Source organism: Rhinopithecus roxellana, chromosome 20 (assembly GCF_007565055.1).
Source record: "Rhinopithecus roxellana isolate Shanxi Qingling chromosome 20, ASM756505v1, whole genome shotgun sequence".
Taxonomy (NCBI): Eukaryota; Metazoa; Chordata; class Mammalia; order Primates; family Cercopithecidae; genus Rhinopithecus; species Rhinopithecus roxellana.
Genome location: NC_044568.1, coordinates 17,212,967 through 17,233,063, shown reverse-complemented (window position 1 = coordinate 17,233,063; position 20,097 = coordinate 17,212,967). Strand labels below are relative to the sequence as shown.

At 39.8% G+C, this 20,097-nt stretch overlaps 1 protein-coding gene across 4 annotated transcripts in view; it reads right to left on the bottom strand.

Annotated features, from left to right (window-relative positions):
• Positions 1–20,097, bottom strand: part of NUP93 (nucleoporin 93) — a 116,295-nt gene that overhangs the window by 52,181 nt on the left and 44,017 nt on the right. For 2 of the 4 annotated variants that reach the window (XM_030924876.1, XM_030924877.1), the window contains exon 4: positions 14,328–14,366. The exons of 1 other annotated variant lie outside the window; for it this stretch is intronic. In XM_030924876.1, the coding sequence (XP_030780736.1) occupies positions 14,328–14,366 (39 nt within the window). Of the gene's footprint in view, positions 1–11,282; positions 11,669–14,327; positions 14,367–20,097 lie in introns of those variants that run through there. One more of the 4 variants, XM_030924878.1, reaches the window with a different exon arrangement.

Below are 20,097 nucleotides of genomic sequence, written 5' to 3'. Positions count from 1 at the left end.
CTGACGGGAAAACGAGTTCTCTGGAGAAGGGAACTGGAACTTGAAGGATGAACTGGCTCCCTGCCACCGAGATGCCCCCTGGGCACAGAAAAGGCCCAACAGTTCACCTGCTGCTGGTAGATGCCAGCATGTAATGACGACCCTCAGAGCTCCCCATCACTGCTATCCCTTCATTCCCATCAAAAGCACTTATAATTGCTCACAGTCCCCCATCTGATCCTTCTGCTGTGGGTCAGCTCAATAAAGAACACCCCCCAAAACACCTGCAGGCCAGCTAGGTAAACTAACTCCTCCTGACTTCCCCATCTGTGTACTGCTCCTCACTGCCAGTGTGCTGAAACAGACCCTTGCCTAACTGGCTCCTCAAATGTGTTTTGGTTTTCAGCTTTCTATAACACATAACAGCCACCATTCAGGAAGCAATTAAGGGCCAGACACTGCTCCAGACAATTCAAAGACATTACTGCTAATCCTTTAACAATATGAAAGAACAGACATGATCACCCCACTCTCCCCTACCTCCCCCCTCCCCCCGCCCCATTTTACAGGTAAGAAGCTGAGATTTCCACATTTAACTAACTTGAGCAAGAATTCCCGACCAGGAAGAGGGCAGAGACAACATTCAAACATAGTTCTGACTGTCAAGACCCACTATTTCTGAGATACTTAGGGAAGGGTAAACTTCTAAACAGCAAAAATAAAGAAAAAATTTCTTTCTCTAAAAGGATGGAACCCAGGAGGAGAGTAAAATTTCCTTAAATTTGTTTTAATCATCAGGTTCCCCTTTACAAACGATAAAGTTGAGGCTCAGAGAATACTTATGGTATACTAATAATAGCTAACACTTAAATGGTGATTATGTTGTGCTAGGTATAAGTGTGTTACACACATCTGGTTCTAGCCCTCATTTTTAACCCAAAGCTACTGTCTCTCAATACTACTTAACTGGATCATACTTTGAAGTATATCCTTAACAGAGGTTTAAAAGTTGAGTGAGCTGTACAAAATGGTTTCTTGAGCTTCTACCAATTTAAAAGCACTGTGGGGTTCTATGTCCAGATGACCCAGTTCATACGCAGCAAAGTTCAGACTCAGAACCCAAATTTTGTAACCCATTGTTTTCCCTTCTCCACTCTCCATGCCATCTCTCATCACAGCAAATCAAGGTGAGATAAACTGGTATTTTATGCTTGCACATTTATTCTTCCCCCCACCCCCCGCCCCATACATTTACATAGGAAAGAAATGAAACAAGAAATGTCAAGTTTTTGGCATTCCTCTAGAACAGCGGTTTTCTAAATATGACTCAGAACTCACAACTGGGTCATGAAATCAACCAGTTTTTTGGTTTTTTTTTTTTTTTTTTAAGAGATGGGGTCTCATCCTGTTGCCTAGGCTAGAGACAAGTGGCACAATCACAGCTCACTGTAGCCTCAAACTCCTATGCTCAAGTGATCCTCCCACCTCAGTCTCCAGAGTAGCTGGGATTATATGTTCTTGCCACATCTGGCCCAATCAGCATTTTTTAATAAAACAAATGCAACAGAGATATGTGGTATGGGTACTGTTCTGTGAAACTTTTGTTTCAATTATATATATGTAATTGTACGTGTGTATGAGTCATAGTCTAAAAGCTTGAACTCACTGCTTTAGAGGTCAACACCATAGTATTCCAAAATAGTGCTACTATTATTGCTGTGGAACAATAAATGCCACACATCTGCCCAAGCAGTATCTCCAGTCATGTGTTCCATCTTTGACAGAGAAAGTGCTTGGCTGCCTTGCAACGTATCCTGGCAAAGAACAACCCAGAATGTAACATCGAGGTTAACTTGATTCTCCTAAGGAACGTGTAGTCACATCTCAAGGACCTGGCAGCCAAGGTGGCTCTTAAATGGCTCAGGTCAAGAAAGGCATGAAACTGCCTTATTTTTACCTATCATGCAGACTCTTGGTTTCAGAATATACATGGCAGCTAATTCCTACTGTAGAAAAAGGCAGTGAGCAAAAGGATGTTTGTTTTTGCCAAATGGCCAAATTCTCTTGGTTTATTTGTTCTCAAAAGTGAAAAGTACAATAAATAAGAGACTTTGTGGAAAAAAAAAAAAAAATTCAGTATCCACCTTATCCAGGAAAGTCAGATGGCAAAAAAGTGCTCACATTGGTTCTTTCACAGTTCTGTCCTCCCCACCTATAGCAGATAAGTGATTGGACAGTTGGACAGTTATATAAAGTCTGAATTGATGAACATACAAATTTCCTGTTAAAATAAATAAACAAGAGTCTTACAAAGACTTACGAAGTCTTACAAAGCAATAGTCATGTTTTCATGGCCTTCAAAACACAAGAGACTATCTCATGTCTCTTTCCATTAAACAGACCAACCAGCAATCCACCATATCAAAATGTAAAAGTGAGGCATCTACTGCAGGCTGGACATTTACCAGAAGGTATCTGGTATGACACAAAAATAGATGCCAGGTGCTACAAAAATCAGGTATCATCTCTCATTTTAATATGTACAATACATACAAATTAATAGGAAATCTGTAGCCAACATTCCAAATCAACATAACATCAACACAAAATGAGCAGTGACATCAGGAATGGTCATTGTTGCTGACAAATCATTGTTAAGACACAAGCAACAGCCAGAAAGCAATGAAGGAGTAAAGAAAATATAATAAAGCAGTTAATCAATAAAGGATCTGCTTGAAGATAAAGTACGAATTGCAATAAGTATTGGAATACTATTAAGTATTCAGTTAGTACTAAAGTTAGTACTTTAGTTAGTGCAATGGAGAAGTATCCACATTCTAAGAAGACAGAAGTGTAAGTTGTACCATTACTTTGCTTCAGCTCATTCTAAGTAAAATAATTACTCCCTGAACCTCTCCCAAACCTTCTTGCCAATTTCTGAACAAATGAATGACCTCTTCTCTTGGATAAAATTAGTACAAAGGTAAAAAACTACTTATGGAGAAAATGAGGAAGGATGAAGTAAGATACTGTTTTCAGATGAGCACAACAGAAATCCTGCCAGTACCTGGAGAGCCTCTGGGCTTATCAGATGGTGTGGACTCGCTTTTCATTAGCTCCCTTTTGTGGTGCCCACGCAGAGAGTGCCTCAAGGATTTTTTCAAGTGCAAAGAGATGTTCATTACTGATAAAGCCCAGAAAATGAACAGAGAAATTTTTAAATTTGAGCAGTTTCAAGATTTGGGTGAACTTCCATAAGGGTTTATAGCATGTTTGGTTATTTTATTAGACCACTATTACTGCAATAAAATAAGAATACATAAAATGTCAGCTGACAAGGCCTATGAGAGACTGAATTTCCTTCTGCAAGGAATATAGACTGAATAGCAAGTCCAGGCTTTCTTCTCCAACTCAGATATTTAAAGTTCCACTGATTGTTTTTTTGTTTTGTTTTGACATGGAGTTTTGCTCTTGTTGCCCAGGTTGGAGTGCAGTGGCACCATCTCAGCTCACTGCAACTTCTGCCTCCTGGGTTCAAGCAATTCTCCTGCCTCAGCCTCCTGAGTAGCTGGGATTACAGGTGCATGCCACCACACCCAGCTAATTTTTTGTATTTTTAGTAGAGACAGGGTTTCATCATGTTGGCCAGGCTGGTCTCGAACTCCTGACCTTAGGTGATCCACCTGCCTCGGCCTCCCAAAGTGCAGGGATTAGAGGTGTGAGCCACCGCACCTGGTCCTACTGCTTGTTTTCTACAAAAATTTTAATACTTTAAATTGTTCGTTCACAGAGTGCATATATAACTTCAAAAAATAACCCTGCAGAAAGCAGCGCTAAGCGGGCAGAGCTAACATTCACCAACTGTAATATGTTTTTAATGCTGTTATATGATTTCTTGCTGTGCATTTATGCAAAAGCCTAGCTGCTCTCATTCAGCAGGTGGCAGCAGACGCTGTAAGAGTGGCTGTGGAGTTCTACCATTTGCCAGCTCAGCAGATCCATCACTGCTGCAGGCAGCTCTGGAGCCACAGGTGGCAGACCTTGGCGATATAACATGGCACTGTGCGGGCACCAGGCCATCTGTCACTGTCAAGACTGCTGGGTTCCATTTTGTACATTGTTTCTGCTATTGGGCTAAAAAAATGTCCACACAATTATGTGATGGATTTGTGTCCATTAAGGCAAAACAAATTACTTGCCCCCATGATTTAAATTGGTTTTCAGAATGGTCTATAAATTCTCACAGGTTAAAGAGAATTGAATGTGCATAAGGTGATTCAAAACCTGACAACACATGGCACTGGGCAGTGTTTCCTCCTGGACCAGAAAGGGCTTTACAGGCAACACTTCAGCCCAAGTGTGCTGGCATGCTTGGTCCCTTCAGGGGCATGCCATTATAGCTGTGATATAATTCCATCTGCACCTTTGCCTTCTGGGAAAGCTACAGGCCTTAGAGACACTAATGTAAATCTATCCAAATGCCTTTCACAGACCCTACCTACTACCACCCCTCCACCTCCCAGAAAGAGAAAAAAAAAAAATTATCATGCAACAAAAACCCAACTTCAAAGATTTCAGCATCGGGTAAAATAAATAAATAAATAAATAAGAGGTGAGACTCACCATGACCCAGAGGGGAAAGCTACAGGGAAAGTCATCTGCAATAATGGGGACATGCCATTCCTGTGGTGGGGTACTGAGGAGACCAGAGATGCATGACACATCTCCCTTGTCAACACAATGTAGGCACATGAGTACTAGATGGCTCTTCTGATACCTACACCACAGTATCAAGCTGGGGCTGCTTAGCACATCTGTTGCTGCACTTGGGGAGGAAGGCCAAGGTTAAGGGCATTCCTATAATGGCCATTTAAATCTCCGTGCTACTGCTGCAAAGCCAGTTCTGCCCCTTTTAGGGGCCCTGCGGCATTTCTGTTATTTGCTACTTCTCTCTCTGGTCATCTCAGGAAGAAAAGCAGTCCTTCCAGCTCAGTTACTAAAGGGCTCTGAGACTCCGTATGGAGTGGAAACAAGTTAAGGGCATAACATAAATGAATAAAATGATAAATCATGGCTACCCAGGCACCAATGGGAGAAAAAAAATGCTTCTCAGCAGAACCTCCTTCTTCTCCCAAATCCAGCAAAGCCCTATGCTACCCTTTTAGGGTTGTAGAAGCAACTTTCCTTTGGAGGTTACAAGAGGGATAGGGAGAGGAATTGACTTGCTCTGTACGGCTACTTTACCACCTCCAGAAAATCAGGCCAGAGCCTGTGCGTGTCCTAGTGAGAAGGGCCGTGATGCAGCAGGATGTGCCAGGCTGTGGCGGAAGGGCCTCTGCTGGCCATCCTCTCTCTCCTCTCCTGGGAGGGTAGGGGAAACAGGAGCGACAGAAGTCCAGTGGGGGGAGGGAGAGCAGCCAGCCAACTGCTCTCAGACTGCTGAGGTAACCCCAGGAGAGAAAGCAGGGGTAACTGTGAGCATTTTATCCCCTTCCCGCAACCACTCCAAAAAGGCTAGGGCTAAACTTTGGAGACACAAGAAAAGAGAGGATTTGGAGGAGAAAATGGTTCAATCTAGCTTCACAAATGGAATATTAACAGTGTGTCACAGTATGTCTGGCTTCAAAAAGCAGCAGCAGAGCCCTCTCCTCACCCAAGGTATAAATGGATCTAAAAAATATTAATCTCATAGTCACGCTAAGGTGATGGGCAAGGTAAGGAAGATACATTCAGGGATGATAAAAAATGTTTCAATATGTCTTTAGGGAACTGATATCTACCTTCAAAATGGATTAATCCACATCCAAAGGACTCTGGATGCTAAAACCGCACTGCAGTATAAACGGGAATGCATCAATAACGGCCTTTATCATGACCAGCATTCCTTCCCACAGCTCCCGAAACCTACCCTACAAGAACCCACTAAAGCAATCCTGTACTATTAAAAGCACACACACAGATCTCCAGCTTTGTCGTATCTAGTGTCTTTTTCCCTTTGGAAAAAAGAAACAAAATCAAGATTTGGGGGCCATGAGCAGGAAAGGACAGCAGAGGGTGTGTCTTGCAGTCAGTCAGGTGGGAGCTGAGCAGCTTTGCCAGGCTGGTTTCTACAGCGCTCAGGATTAAGCCTCGAGTTCTACTTTGCAAGCACAAGGAGCGCTGTTAGGACAATGTTGGGGAACCAAGTCTCACATTTCCCTGCTGGTACACGGTGTCAGTCATTTACACTGCAGTCGAAAATCACAGCTCCTCCTGCTATGCAGCAATGCTTATGCTGATGGGATTGGAGCACCAATCATCACAGATCTGTCACAGAAAAGGGAGCTCTGGTTTTGCTGCAGTTTCTTCTTATTCAGACATTCTTTCTTCAAAAATGAATTTGTTTGGAGACTACTAAAACAAACAGACCTTCCCTTCTGTAATTTCACGTTCTCTTAAATGGAATTTGTCAAGGTATTCCTTTGTCAACAGTATTGGTGATTTCACACTCTCTAAAACCTTAATTAAGTTTGGAAACACTGTGCCTTTACCCTGTCAGAGCTGAGGAATACTGCAGAATGCAACACTCATTATTGTCACCACAGTTATGAAAAACATGAAACACTGCTTAGCTGGAGTGGCAAATACAGGCTGTTGCCTGTAAAGAGGGATGGTAAGACCATTATTCAAATACAAATTGCCTGAAACTGACAGGGAGCTAACACCTTTCACCTAGCTCATCCTTACAGAGAGGAGAAGGGGAGACTCTGCCCTGCAGGACCCCTCATACCTAGACTTAAAGAGGTCATGACCCGCTGAAAGAACATGTCAGAATGCCTGGCTCCATCCTAGCTTACAGCACATGAACGTAACAACTCTGCCCATCCCGGGAGACTTCACCCTTCACGCCGAGTCAACACAATGGACCCAAAATCTCAACTTGCAAGATAGAGTTTATTTTTAAATGTTTGTTTATAAATGCTTATCATCTTCAACACAGGCCCAGGAGGACTCCAAGCACAGCTCAGTAAGCAATTTCTGGCACAGCTGAAAAGGAACATCTCTGTAAGTTAGGTTGCTAAGGCAAAGACAAGACAGACTTTGCTGAAAGCTCAATCCATTAGATCAATCAGTCACCAGCAAGCCGGCAGAGAAAGAAATGGAGTCAGATGCAGACAGAGACATAGCGCAGCACAGATTAGGAGTCAGGTGGTCCAGATTTAGGGCAAAATGGACTGCTTTCCAGATGTACGACCTTGAGAAAGTTATTTAACTGCAATTAAGCCTTCCTTTACTTAACTGTAACATGAGCTGATTGCACTAAACTCTAAGGCCAGCACCAGAAGTCCAACTCCATGAGAGGTGGGAACAGGTGAGAAATCAACACTGTCATTACCACTATGACTACTGTTCACATAGTCCATTATAGCAAAATAATCCATACCCTGAACCACAAAAGAAAATAAACTTTATTTTTGAAGGTGGCCAAAATACATATTTTATATACAAAATAACTAAAACCCACAAAGAGCCAGAATGAAAACCAGAGACAAATAACATAGTTTCGTAGGAATGCTACTTCACCTCACCATAAAGGAGAAGCATGCTGTCCTTTGTTTTCTAAAAATTCACCCTATATTGGAAGGAGTAAATTTTTATGCTAAAAAAGAAAAAGAAAGCATAAGGCAAGGCATTTCAGAAGTATTAATACAAAATACTTTGAATTCTATTTTAACCATATTTGCCATCAATTTCTTAAAAGGAACATTTGAAGCCATCTACATATAAGTGCTAATTATATCTTCGAAAATCTCAAAATTTTTATCTTCTAACAATAAAAAATGGCTATAAATAGGCAAGGCAGTGCTCCTAAAGGTGTCTTCAAACTTAATTGAAAGAAAATAATTCGTGCGGTCCACCCCTTATCACAGTGTTCCTGGTGACGCCATTTTACTCCTTCCTCTCTGCCATCTTAGTACCACGGAATGTTTCCTAGCGAGCTGGCTGACATGCTTGCTTATCCACATTATGGTACTGCCAGAGCAGTCAAAGGTTTGATACAAATACACTTTTTGTTGCAAAAAGAACCAATCCCTGATTCTTCACTATCAGCCAGGCTAAAATTTCATGAGAAAACTGAAGTTTCCAGATTGAAGAGGTTCAGGAATCCCCTACAAGTACCAGAAAGGACAGCCTCTTCCGAGCACCCAAACTTGAGTAGACCATGGTGGAGGCAAAGAATATAGGAATAAACTGGGTCTCTGCTACCTCCCCCAGGGTACTTAATACCTAGCCTTATAATAAAGCCAGCAAAAGGAAAAAAGACCAGGATCTTCAACCAAGTTTTACTGTAAAAATTTCAAAGGGAGGCTTTGTGACACCCCCCATGTCATCCAACCAAACATTTTATGCAAGCAAATCTGCACTTAAAATGGAGTTCTAATTTGCTGACCTAAAACTCTTTCAAGGTGCAAGCCTCATAAAAGCCAAGGGAAAAGAATCCTTTGCATTCTACCATATATTTATTTAGGCTCTTATTCTGTAAATTAATATTTGTGCCACAGATTTATGGATCTTGTAGGATTCTAACCAGGGCTTAGAACAACCGAACCTTCCTATGTCAATGAAAAGGCTGATGTGAAGAAAATCATTTTCTCCCTAGCTTCCAACATCTATTAATTAGAGAAGACAGCACTCACTAAGTAGGATAAACAGGAGCTAGTGCGATAAGACCTAGAAGAACAGCTGGCTTTATAAATTTGATATCAAGTTAAAAGGATTCTCAGATACCCCGTTCTGTGAAGCTTCAACTCCTGAAACAGCTAATAAAGCATGTTGAGCAAATTCTTCATGGTAAAGTTTACTATAAAATACACTCACTATAAATTCTTCAGGGTTTAAAAGATAAAAATTCTTCAGCCTTTAAAGGAAACACAAATCAAAGTTAAAATCCACTTCTTTCCTCTTAGTAACAGTACAAAGGAACAAAGAAATAAGCTGGGTCAAATCCAATTAATTTTAATAATCAAGATTTATAAGCTTACAATTACAAACAAGAGTTTTACACAAGCAGCTTTGAAGTCACAACTATTAATTAAGTAGAAGGCACTAAAAATTATTCCCATGAGTGAGAGTGAAAGCCTCCATCTATTCATCTTTGAAAACAAAAATCTTGTTTTGTCAAAACATTTGTTTCTTGTGTATTTTAATCAGCTATTACAGGTCATTAACCTGGAAGCATTTGCATAAAAAACAAGAGCAAAAATAAGAAATTAAAATTAAAATCCAGCAATTCTTTTCAGGAATGGAAAACAGAGTGCTTTTAAAAGACAGGGAAAAGAAACCTGAACTCTTTTAAATTTATCATATTCAGATTTCCTTTTCCTCTCAAGTGTCATTTCCATTCATGACTAGTGATAAATTCATACTTCTCATTAACTGAAATTACTGATGAATAATTAAAACCATGTGCTAAAATCACTCATAAAACCTATATTTCAAGTATACATATCACACCTGGTTTTTGAGAAATACATTAAAAAAAAATCCAAGAACCTCTGTGTTACACTTTTCATATCTGCAGCGTTCATTTAAAAGTCTATTTTGCATATTCAACCAAAAGCAAATTTTCAACCTCTCCCCGCTATATGAGTAAAAGAAATACTTACTGTAGACAAAAGAATTCCATTTTCTTTGTGGGAATATTCTCCACCTTCCTAAAGAACTCTTCTATACAATGTGCAAATTCATTTTCTTAGTTTTACAGTAACAAAGCTTCTGTGCCATAGAACCTAATGTAAATGAAATGGCCTTGCAGCTGCCTTCAGAATCCAGCTCACCTCGACCATGATACAGCTAATTGTTAAAAATGGTGGCTGAGACATTTTCCATACATTAAATTAAGGAGCTCTGATGAAGGCGCTGGCATCCACCCACTTCAGACAAAGGAGAATAATTTGCAACCATACCAAGGCATGGATAATTGAGTCATCTCCCATACAGGGTCAGTGTTAGAGGTTTCCTCCATCTTTACAAAATGCAAACCACATCTCATTGTCTCATCTCAGAAATCGATTCTTTGCAATGCTGCACTGGGTCAGAGTTTCAAAGGAATCTTAGTCATGGGTAAATCCAGAACTCCAATGCCAAGAGGAGCCGAATTCTCACAGTTCCTTTCCCTCTGCTGAGCAGCTCTCCTCTATTCCACAACTGACAGCTCCTCAAGTCTTCCTATTGTTAAGAGTGAAGAAAGTCCCCATACCTCCAAAAGGAAATAAACCCCTCAACTAGGGTGAACAATTTCCAAGTATAAGCTTCAGAAAGAGGTCCAGACCCCACAGGTCCCACAATACAAATACATTCTTTAGGATAAAAAGCCATACACATCATCATATTTTGTTGTTGCTTTTAAGGGAAGACAACAAACAAGCTGCTTTTTAATGCAGAATTAAATGTATTGTATCTTTGATATTAATCAAGGTATTAAAAGTATTACAGGCAACATTTGTAATTCTATCACCCTCCAGATAATGCTTACACGACTTAGGAAGTTTTCATTTCACTTACACAAATTATATTCTCTAGCCAAAAATTTGAAATATACTTAAAGGACTCCTATCATCTCTTTTGAGGCTGAATTTAAGAAATAAAAAAGAACCATCTCAATTTAAATTGCCAATATTTAGTAAATACTTAGAAATCCTCATCTTTGGTGTTACTATTTAATTCTTCTCATTTCAAGCCTTATGCTAAAACATTTCGTGAGATAGTTCAAAAAATTTCTAATGGTACTTTGTCCCTAATCACCAAATATAAAGGACTGAATTCCTAAAGAATCCTACACACACACAACACACACACACACACAACACACACACACACACACACTCTCTCTCTCTCACCTGCAATCTCAAAGGAGGATCTAGTTTTAGCAAGTAAAATAAATTCTATTTTCATATTCCACCTCATGCAACAATTCTGCACTTCACATGTATCTCCTTTAAAAATCCTAAAGACCACACTACTTGCTACTTAAAGAAGAAGTTCACAAAAATCCCAATAACCAACTATTTAAATCTTTAAGCAAATGCTGCCCCACCCAATAGATTTTTAAAAGAAAAATATTAGAATGGCAAGATACAAATCTGAACAATTCTCAGAAGAATCAAGTACTTCTTCTATCAAATGAATTAACTACTTCCAAATTTATCTCAAATTTTCAAACAAACCAAGACCTTGTCTTTCAGAGGCACTGCAACAACATGCTGCCACTCTATTTACCAGGGTCCATTTGTCTTAATTTCTTAAAACACGGGCAATCCTACCTGCAGCTCTTAAATTTAAGGAGTTACAGAACGGTCGATGCTGTCGGTCACTGCAGCTCTTCCATACCTTCTTATATGAGATGAGCTCTGTCGGAACCAGTGCTCAAGTTTTTCCCACCCCAAACTGCCTGAATTGAGGGATGGGGGTGGGGAGAAGAACAGAGAGAAGAGAAAAAGAGAGAAAGAAGAAAAAGGAAAAGAACAACCCCTCTGCAAGTGCTGATGTGACTGAAGCACTAAAGAGTCAAATTAAACAATGAGATTGCAGGGTCCCTTTAAAAAGGGTGCACTGCAGCCCCCGGAGCACAGCATCACCATTCGTTGTGCTCTACACAAATTCAGAGAAGTCAGCCGTCAGTTTGAAAGCACAAACTGATGGGAGTAACAGTTTATAGGTTACAGAAGGGTATTTTATTGTTAACGGACTGTACCAAGTTAAGATTTAAGAGGGGGAGAGACAACATGTAGGCAAGGAATGCTATGATACTTTTTTCCCCCAACCCAAACCACTGCAATTACTCTGATGTGAATTTTTGATGACTTCCGACATCTTGCACGGTTAATAATCGCTTCAGCTGTCATGTTTGGTTAATGTGGAAAATGCATTTGCTGCATTGTGATGCAGTGCTGTGGCCACAGATTGTAACACCAGTTGTGAAGCTGGTCCCTTAACTGAGCAGCAGGAATTTGCACATGCCATGATGCTAAAATAAATGGTAGTTAAAAGATTTTATACAGCAGCAGACAGATTCTGCCATTTTAGTCTACAGCATGTGTAGATACAACATACAGAAGCATCTCGGATCATTGTGCCCTTGTCAATTGTACTGTCCTTCAAGCAGAACAGTAAATTCGCCATCTTAAATGTTTGGCCTCTTAGTAGTTAAAAGATTTTGATACTGTTTAATAACTATTCAGATTAATTATAGCTTTGAAAAGAACAGAGGTTATTTGCATTTCAGGAATATTCAGCCAATGAAACTGTCACTGACACAGGAAAATGTAGACCTTTTATTAACATATGCTCAGCTCAACTGTCACTTCTTTGTACAACATTTAGGGGAAAATATATGATGTGTAAGTAATGAATATTCCCATTCTACTGCAATGATTTTTAAAAGTGCTACTCAGGAAGGGATTTTTTTCCTCCATGTTTTAACATATAACCTGAAAATTAAAGACTACATTAAAATATTATGTTTTTCACTGTCAAAAAAGGAAATTCAGTGCAGCAAACAACTGTAAAATTACAGGAACGCTTATGAAAAAGCAAAGATAGAGCCACGCTAAGACCAAGGCACCAGATGATTAAAGTCAGGCTGGTCAGGTGATGGGCCATCATCATGGTGCAGACTGCAAAAGAAAAATAGAACCATTCTCTCTTCAAAAAAAAAAAAAAAAAAAAAAACCCACAAACCCTAAGATTGCAATCTGTTGGTTGCAAAACCAACATCTATACTGCAGAACCTGAAAGCCACATAATATTTGCCAATTTCATGATGTATTTTTATATAAATATTAACTTGGCTATTTAGCGTACAGAATTTGACTACTGACGGTTCTTACTCATCTACCATCATTATTTTTGTATTTTAAGAAGCAAAACCAACTTACATTGTTCCTTTAAAAGAACAAATATAATTAACTTATTTCTTATATCAGAACTTTTGCCAATTAAATACCCAGAGTTGAGATGTTTCAGACATTTCTGCCTTACAAAAACAAACAAAAAACCCCAACTAAACTAAAAAGAATGAACATAGGAATACACTGGGGTCTGAATAGTGAATAACAATGAAAGAACTTATGTTACTAGCATAAAAATCAACTCATTATTTCCTTTGTTTTATTCATTGTGATAACACCAAATGCATAATTTGGAGGTGCATGTGTTAACAAGCACTGTAAAGCTGAAGAGCTTTCTAGTTTTCTTACCCTAACTTAAAATTAACTGCACCAACAGTGCTATGTGGTGCCATAGCAGATGTCACAGTAGTTGTAGCTAACATTCAACAATCAAGCTTTTTTCGTTCCAGACCCAATACAAGGTACCCCTAACAGCTGAGAAAACGGCACAAGGAGGGAGGGAGAAATGTGTGTGTTGAGGGTAGCTCTGAAATTAACCAGGCTCAGCTTATGCTCCAATTATTGAACAAAAGACAATCCTGGGGGACCTCTCTCTGAACCAGTGCAAGAAGCAAACTCTTTTGTTTCTGATCAAATAAATACTGTATTGGAGCATGGTGGATATACAGCAATAGGAGTCTCTGCCTGGGGATGAAAAGAACCCAAAGACCCAAGTGTGGTTAAAGTCAAACTATTTCACGGATGTAAAACCTGTTCCCAAGGGACACATCTGAGGTTCACTACAGGAGAGTAAGAAAACCCTCTTTATTTACTGAAAATAACCTCACCAAGTCACTGTTAAGACATTTTTCCTCTTTAGTATTGCCAACAAATAAATTAAGAGGGTATTTCTTTATGCTAGCTAGAATAAATTCTAAATCAGCTCAGCCCCTTCCTCCTGCATCTACGAGTATCCCAAGGAAACTAGATGAGAGTCTGGCTTGGAGTTGCAAGATATGCTGGCTGGAAAGGACCTCAGAGCAGAAGTGCCTTCAGACCCCAGATGCCTGAACAGGTAAGGAGGTCACAACAAAAATGCTGCAAAGAAGTCACCTTACAAAGGAGGTGCTTCTCTACTTATTTGTCACTAACTGAACATAAAGTGATCTACTCCTAAATTGGGTAGTCCATTGTTTAATTTTGTATTTTGGCTTTATATAACCCTAGACACCAAAAACCAACACAAAAAGAAAAGGGTTAAAAACGAACGGATCCAGCATTTATTAATAAAAGGGATTAAAGTGGGCTCACTTAAACAAATGTAGAGATTATAGTCTAGAAAAGGGAGCTATTGAACTTTTGTGGTTCAAGTAGAGCTATAATAATTGCCAGGTAAAATAACATTCAAGTGAACAACTGTAGAGCTCTCTAGTACAGTGACCATATACAGGATTTACCCAGAAAAACTTTTACAGATACCTGGTGGCCTCTGCTCTGTCTTCTGCCAGGTTCTCCAGGCTGTTGGGAAGATCAAGTAATAGTACTGGTGGGTAAGTGCTTTTAAGAGTAAAGAAGGAAGCCAGGTGAGGCTGGGTGATGACTCCCTCTATGACCAAACTGCCAGCTTTCTGAGATATAGCTGGGATAGCTGGGTCCCTGCTCCCTTTCCACCCCATCGCTACCAACCTCCTCCTGGCTTCTTCTCACTGAGACCTGCGCCCTTTGCCCCCTGCTAAACATTTATCCTATTACACATTCATTTTTACTGCCACAATTCTCTCTAGGCCCGTGGCTCTTGAAAATTCTGTATGGAGCTGTTTTCTGAGCAATTTTCTTACCCCATCTCCAAATGCTTCAGGAGCATTTCCACAGTGATAGCTTACCAGAACATCAGAAACGGAAATGAAATCTCAATTCTCAATCTAGTTAATCTTCCAATTCCTTAGCCTCAACAAAAAGCACCCATCCTTTTCCTTGCCCCAAACCTCACGCAATTTCTGAACATCCTTCTGAAGTCCATCAGGCACCACGTGTGACACATGTTTTATCCCAAATGTCCCTCACACATCTTTTTCCTCTGTTTTCTCAGCTACCACATTGGTCCTGGCTATCGTCACCTCAAAGTTGTATTACTACAATTGCCTCTGAATGTCATCTAGCAGCTATCCTTCCACTGGCCAAACCAACTTCCATAAGCATTGCCATGCCCTCCCTCCTTTCTTCTCAACATTTACATGCTCCGAAACTTTCAACACCTACCACCTACACTCCACTGCCTGGCAGTCACTCCTTCCATGTTTGACTGCCCTTCCCTGACAGACTTTTCTTCTTAGCACATAACTTCCGTTTCTTACCTCCCTGACTTTGGTCAGGTTATTACTCTTCTTTCACTTCCTGCAAGCTAAACCCATTTCATTTTTCAAGGCCCATCTGTTCCAGGGAGTCTTTCCCAACTACCCTAGAATTCAGTCATTATTAACCGCTTCCATGCCTCTGAACTCCCATGGCATTTAGAATCATTCAGTCTGTCTGTCACTTTACACAGCTTGGACAGTTTGATCTTGCAGGAATGTTGGTGCTGGCTCTCCAGGTAGAAGACAAACTTCCAGAGGGCAGCATCAAGAATTTGTATTTATTCGAATTATCTCCATAGTGCTGTCCTTAATGGGCACTCAACAAAACCACTTCCTAATTTTTATTAGTGTTTACCAAGCCCTGCCCAGGTAGATGCAGGCAGTTACAGTTAAAGGAGAGCTAAATATTACTTTTGCTTGTTCTTTCAAATCTTTTCAGCTCCCTGAGATAATTCCAGCCTCAGGTGGTAAAATACTAAGGCAGTTCTTGGCCAATGTGCCAAGGCACTAAGCTCTTTTTTGTGACTAAGCATCATTACCAACAGTATTCAATTCCCAAGCTTGGCTTCCTTATTACATGCAAGTAGAGCCACGGAAGTTTGGGGAAAATGAGAGGCCTGACCCAAAGTCAGTGGTATGGCATTCACAGCTCATCTGTCCTTACTAATCCGCTGAGAATGAAAAAGCAATCTGCTAATTTATCACGACATTTCATCCTGAATATTATTTTAAGTGAGGAACACTAGATTTAGGCAGTCAATAAAAAAACAGAAGATTTCTGCACAGCCTTATTTAGCAATAAAACAAATTACAGTTCATTCTCTCTTGCTGATACACAAACTAGACTGACTGCCCAGCGGTCAAGAAACAACAGGGAAAAGTAAGTTTTCCTGGCTACCAAGTTCCTACTTCCCCAGAGTGGTGGTTCTGCCTTTGATATGACTACAAACCAAAAGGGTGAGAGAGCAGGGTTTATAGGTGGGCCAGGCACGAAATGCAATTGGGTGAAAGAAATTTCAGAATTAAGATTTCCATTTTAAATGTGTTTTCAAGAAGTAGTTCCCCAATAAAAGCAATTACTAATGGGAAGAGGCTAAAATGGGAAGAGGAGTATAGTTCTCAATATTTCTCCAGGGCAATTCACTACAGTTTTAAGCAGGCTCCCAGATTTCTGAAAATCAAAATGGGAAAGGCTCTTTTCCTATCGGTCTGTCTCTGTTTCTGTCACACACACTCACACACACTCACACACACACACACACACACACACTCTCTCTCTCTCTCTCTCTCTCTCTCTCTCTCTCTCTCTCAGCATCTATTAAGCCTTGGTATTTAGACAGAGGGAACAAATGAGACTTTCAGCAAGAACTTGTAGAATATGTGAAGAAGTTCTACCACAGTAAAAAATAGATGGAATAATAAGATATATGTTTATTGGATTCATAGCCACAAAATTTCAGGCACAGAGAGACTCAAACTCAGGTTCTGGCCCAGGTCCTGGCTTTGGGCCCAAGACCTGGTTTTCTTGTTTCCTTACAGAGAGAGCTCTTGGCACAGCACTATGGGACATGTACTGAGGAAAACTGCATGGGTGCCTGCTAGAGCCCCAGATTTCATGGAATTTTAAGTCATTACATGGGGGATGGTGGTGGTTGCACAAGAATGACTTCTAGCTTGTTAATTCTTGTTACCAATGTACTTTTCACAACAGATGTATTTCTTGCCAGGTTGATTGTAAATAGAATTCTTTTAAACAAATTCTATTTTAAATTCAGCAGGGAAGCTGTTATTTGAAGGAATACTAAAGCTGAACATTGTCCCAACGTTTCTTTACAAATCCAGATATTCAGATTTGGATTTGCTTATTAAAAGCAGAGTCCATCATAATTTTACTATTATGTTAAAGAAAAGACACTAAAACCTTAATTTTTATATAGTTTTTGCACATATTCATTATTTGTGCTACTATCTGGAAAACAGTGATATGGCCAGATACTGGTAAGAAAAATACAAAATAAAAGACTCCTCAACAGAAAGAAAAGGATTATTAAAATTATCCAACCCTCAACGATTTAAACAAGCGAAAAAAAAAACTATTTCTTTCATTATCAGGTTAGAGTTTTACCCACTGACATAAATAAAATGTAGCTTTCTGAAAGTTTTCTATGAAGAAAACTTAAAGGCAAAATTTTATTTTTCCATCAATCCCTATTATAAAATTGAAAATCGCATTCCTCAAAGCGATAAAAAAAAAAAAAAAAATCTGGCATCAACAAATAAAAGTATATTCAAGGATATAAACCTTAAGGAAAAAAAAACTATAACCAGAGTAAAAATGCTGAGAAATGACAGTAAAATGAATTTGAAATAGCAACTACGGTAATGACCTGTGGGATACCGGTCCTACACGAAGGGTGAGAGAGGTGAGAGCACCCCTGCCTTTCTTCACCCCTACTTCAGGTCAGGATAGACAACCATGGCAAGGGAGGGGTGGCCTTGTCTATGGAGCCCTATAAAATACTGGATTGGGCTTTCATCCCTGTACCTGTGCCCTCCTCATCTCAAAATAGGGGCACAAGGATCTGCAATTCTAAAATTTTTTTTTGGAAAAATAGGCTGATTTTAAAATCCACTTTCCCAACACTGTTCTCTCCATCAGTCTTCCAGCAGGGATGCGCAAATGGTTTTAAAAACAATGGTCCAGTTTTATTAACATGCTTCTTAACACTAAGTCCTCCAGCAGACTACTGAGGAGACCAAAATGTTTCCAGTTCTACTATTTTGCCATCTCACACCCTTAAGAAGATACTGGAGCATTTTAAGTAGCCAGATTCCCTCAGGAAAACCTAAAATACTGAAACTGTAATAAGAATGGGGACTATATTACAACCATTTAAAGTGCTTAACACAGCATCATGCACAAATAAGTGCTCAACATGACTGATTAACCTATAAATTGCTGAGTATTATTATTCAGAAGTTCTAGGAATGTCTACATAACTCCAGATGGTCATCAGCCTTTTCCAACTGTAGTGTTTCTTGGCAAACTATCATTTAGCATTTAATCTGGTGAAGTGTTCCTATGAAGCTACCTACACATTATTAGAACTTAATTTGGGCTGGGTGTGGCGGCTCACACCTGTGATCTCTGCACTTTAGGAGGCCAAGGCAGGTGGATTGCTTGAGCTCAGGAGTTTGAGACCAACCTGGGCAATATGGTGAAACCCTGTCTCTAGAAAAAACACAACAAATTAGCCAAGCATGGTGACATGCTACTCGGGAGGTTGAGGTGGGAGGATCAATTGACCCTGGGAGGTGGAGACTGCAATGAGCCCAGATCACACCACTGCACTCTAGCCTGGACAACAGAGCAAGACTCTGTCTCAAAAACAAAACAAAACAAAACTTAATCTGGTGACTGATAGGACCACCCACATATGAATTCTAAAATCAAGCAGTGATCAAGTCCAGTGGAAAGCATACTGAAAATAGAGTCAGAACAACTGGGTTCTAGGTAACCAAATCATTCACCTCATGCCTCAGTTTCTTCATCTGTGAAATGAGAAAATACCACCAGACCAGGATAAAGTAAGAGCACTGCATGTATCTTCAACTATCTATACAATAGGATTCTCTTCAAAGCCAAGAGAAGCCATTTCAAATGATTTCTAAAACACAGGCAGCACATTTTAATACATTTTTCAAATATGCAGACTGATTTAGACATTTCCAAAGAAATACTTATTCTGCTTCTCTGCTTTCTCTCATGGCATCTGTTGTTACTAGCAGCTAAGGAAAAGTAAAATCTAATGTCATTAACAGTAGACCCAAAATCCCTAGCACATATTTAACGGTGGGGGTGGGGGGCATACAGAGAGAAGCAAATGAAGTGAACAAAATGAGAATGAGAGGAGCTGGGAGAAAGGTAGAGAAATCAGGTTAATGAATAAAAACAACAAGTCCATCTTTCATCTCTCCTGGCTCCTACTGATGGCAGACGGTGTATTTAATCTGCTGAGAGACCAGATTTAAGGCCTTCTTTTGGCATAGTCCATCCATGAATTATTAACATTTGCAGAAGCAACAGCACATCCGCTCACAGCAATCAGAGAGGGTAATGATGATTAACTAAGATGGGATTATTAACCCTCCCACTTTCCTTTCCCATGTCTCCCTCTCTTCTTTATTCTCCTCTGGGCTCTGACTACTTTTTAGGTAGTATATTTTGAGCTACAGCCTTAATATCAGATTCAATACCTCTATGATGAAAACAATTATAACTGACAAATTATAAGTTGTAAGTTTTAAAATATATATGTTTTAAACATATATTATATTGAACACTATGTCCTCGATGAAGCAAAGATAAAAACAAAGGTCGTTATAAATTTTTTATGGACTCAAACACTTAAAAGATAAATACATTGCTTTGCAGGCTGCTTTGTTTACAGTTTAGTGAAAAAAAAAAATTAGTATTAGTCCACAGGTGGACTGAGTTTAAAAATTGGCAGCGACACCTAGAAAAGTAGGTTTACCTACACCAGACTTCTGTTATCACTTAATTCAGTAGATCTCAAGCTAGAGTACTTGTTAAAACACAGACTCTGGGTTGCACCCTCAGAGATTCGGATTCAACAGGTCTGGGGAGGAGCCTGAGAATCACATTTCTTAAAAGTTCTCAGGTGATGCTGATGCTACCGGTCTGAGCGCCACACTCTAGAATCACTGACCAAAAGGCTTTTTTCTGGTTGCCAAAGGTGTTCAGGGCAGGAGAGGAATGGAGGAGGAAATTAAACCCAACCTGAGCTAGAAAGTTAATACAAAGAGAGAGATGAGATCAGTGGCTCCTTCCCCTTCCTAACTCCCAAGGAAAAGCCTAGACGCCTAAAAGGCTC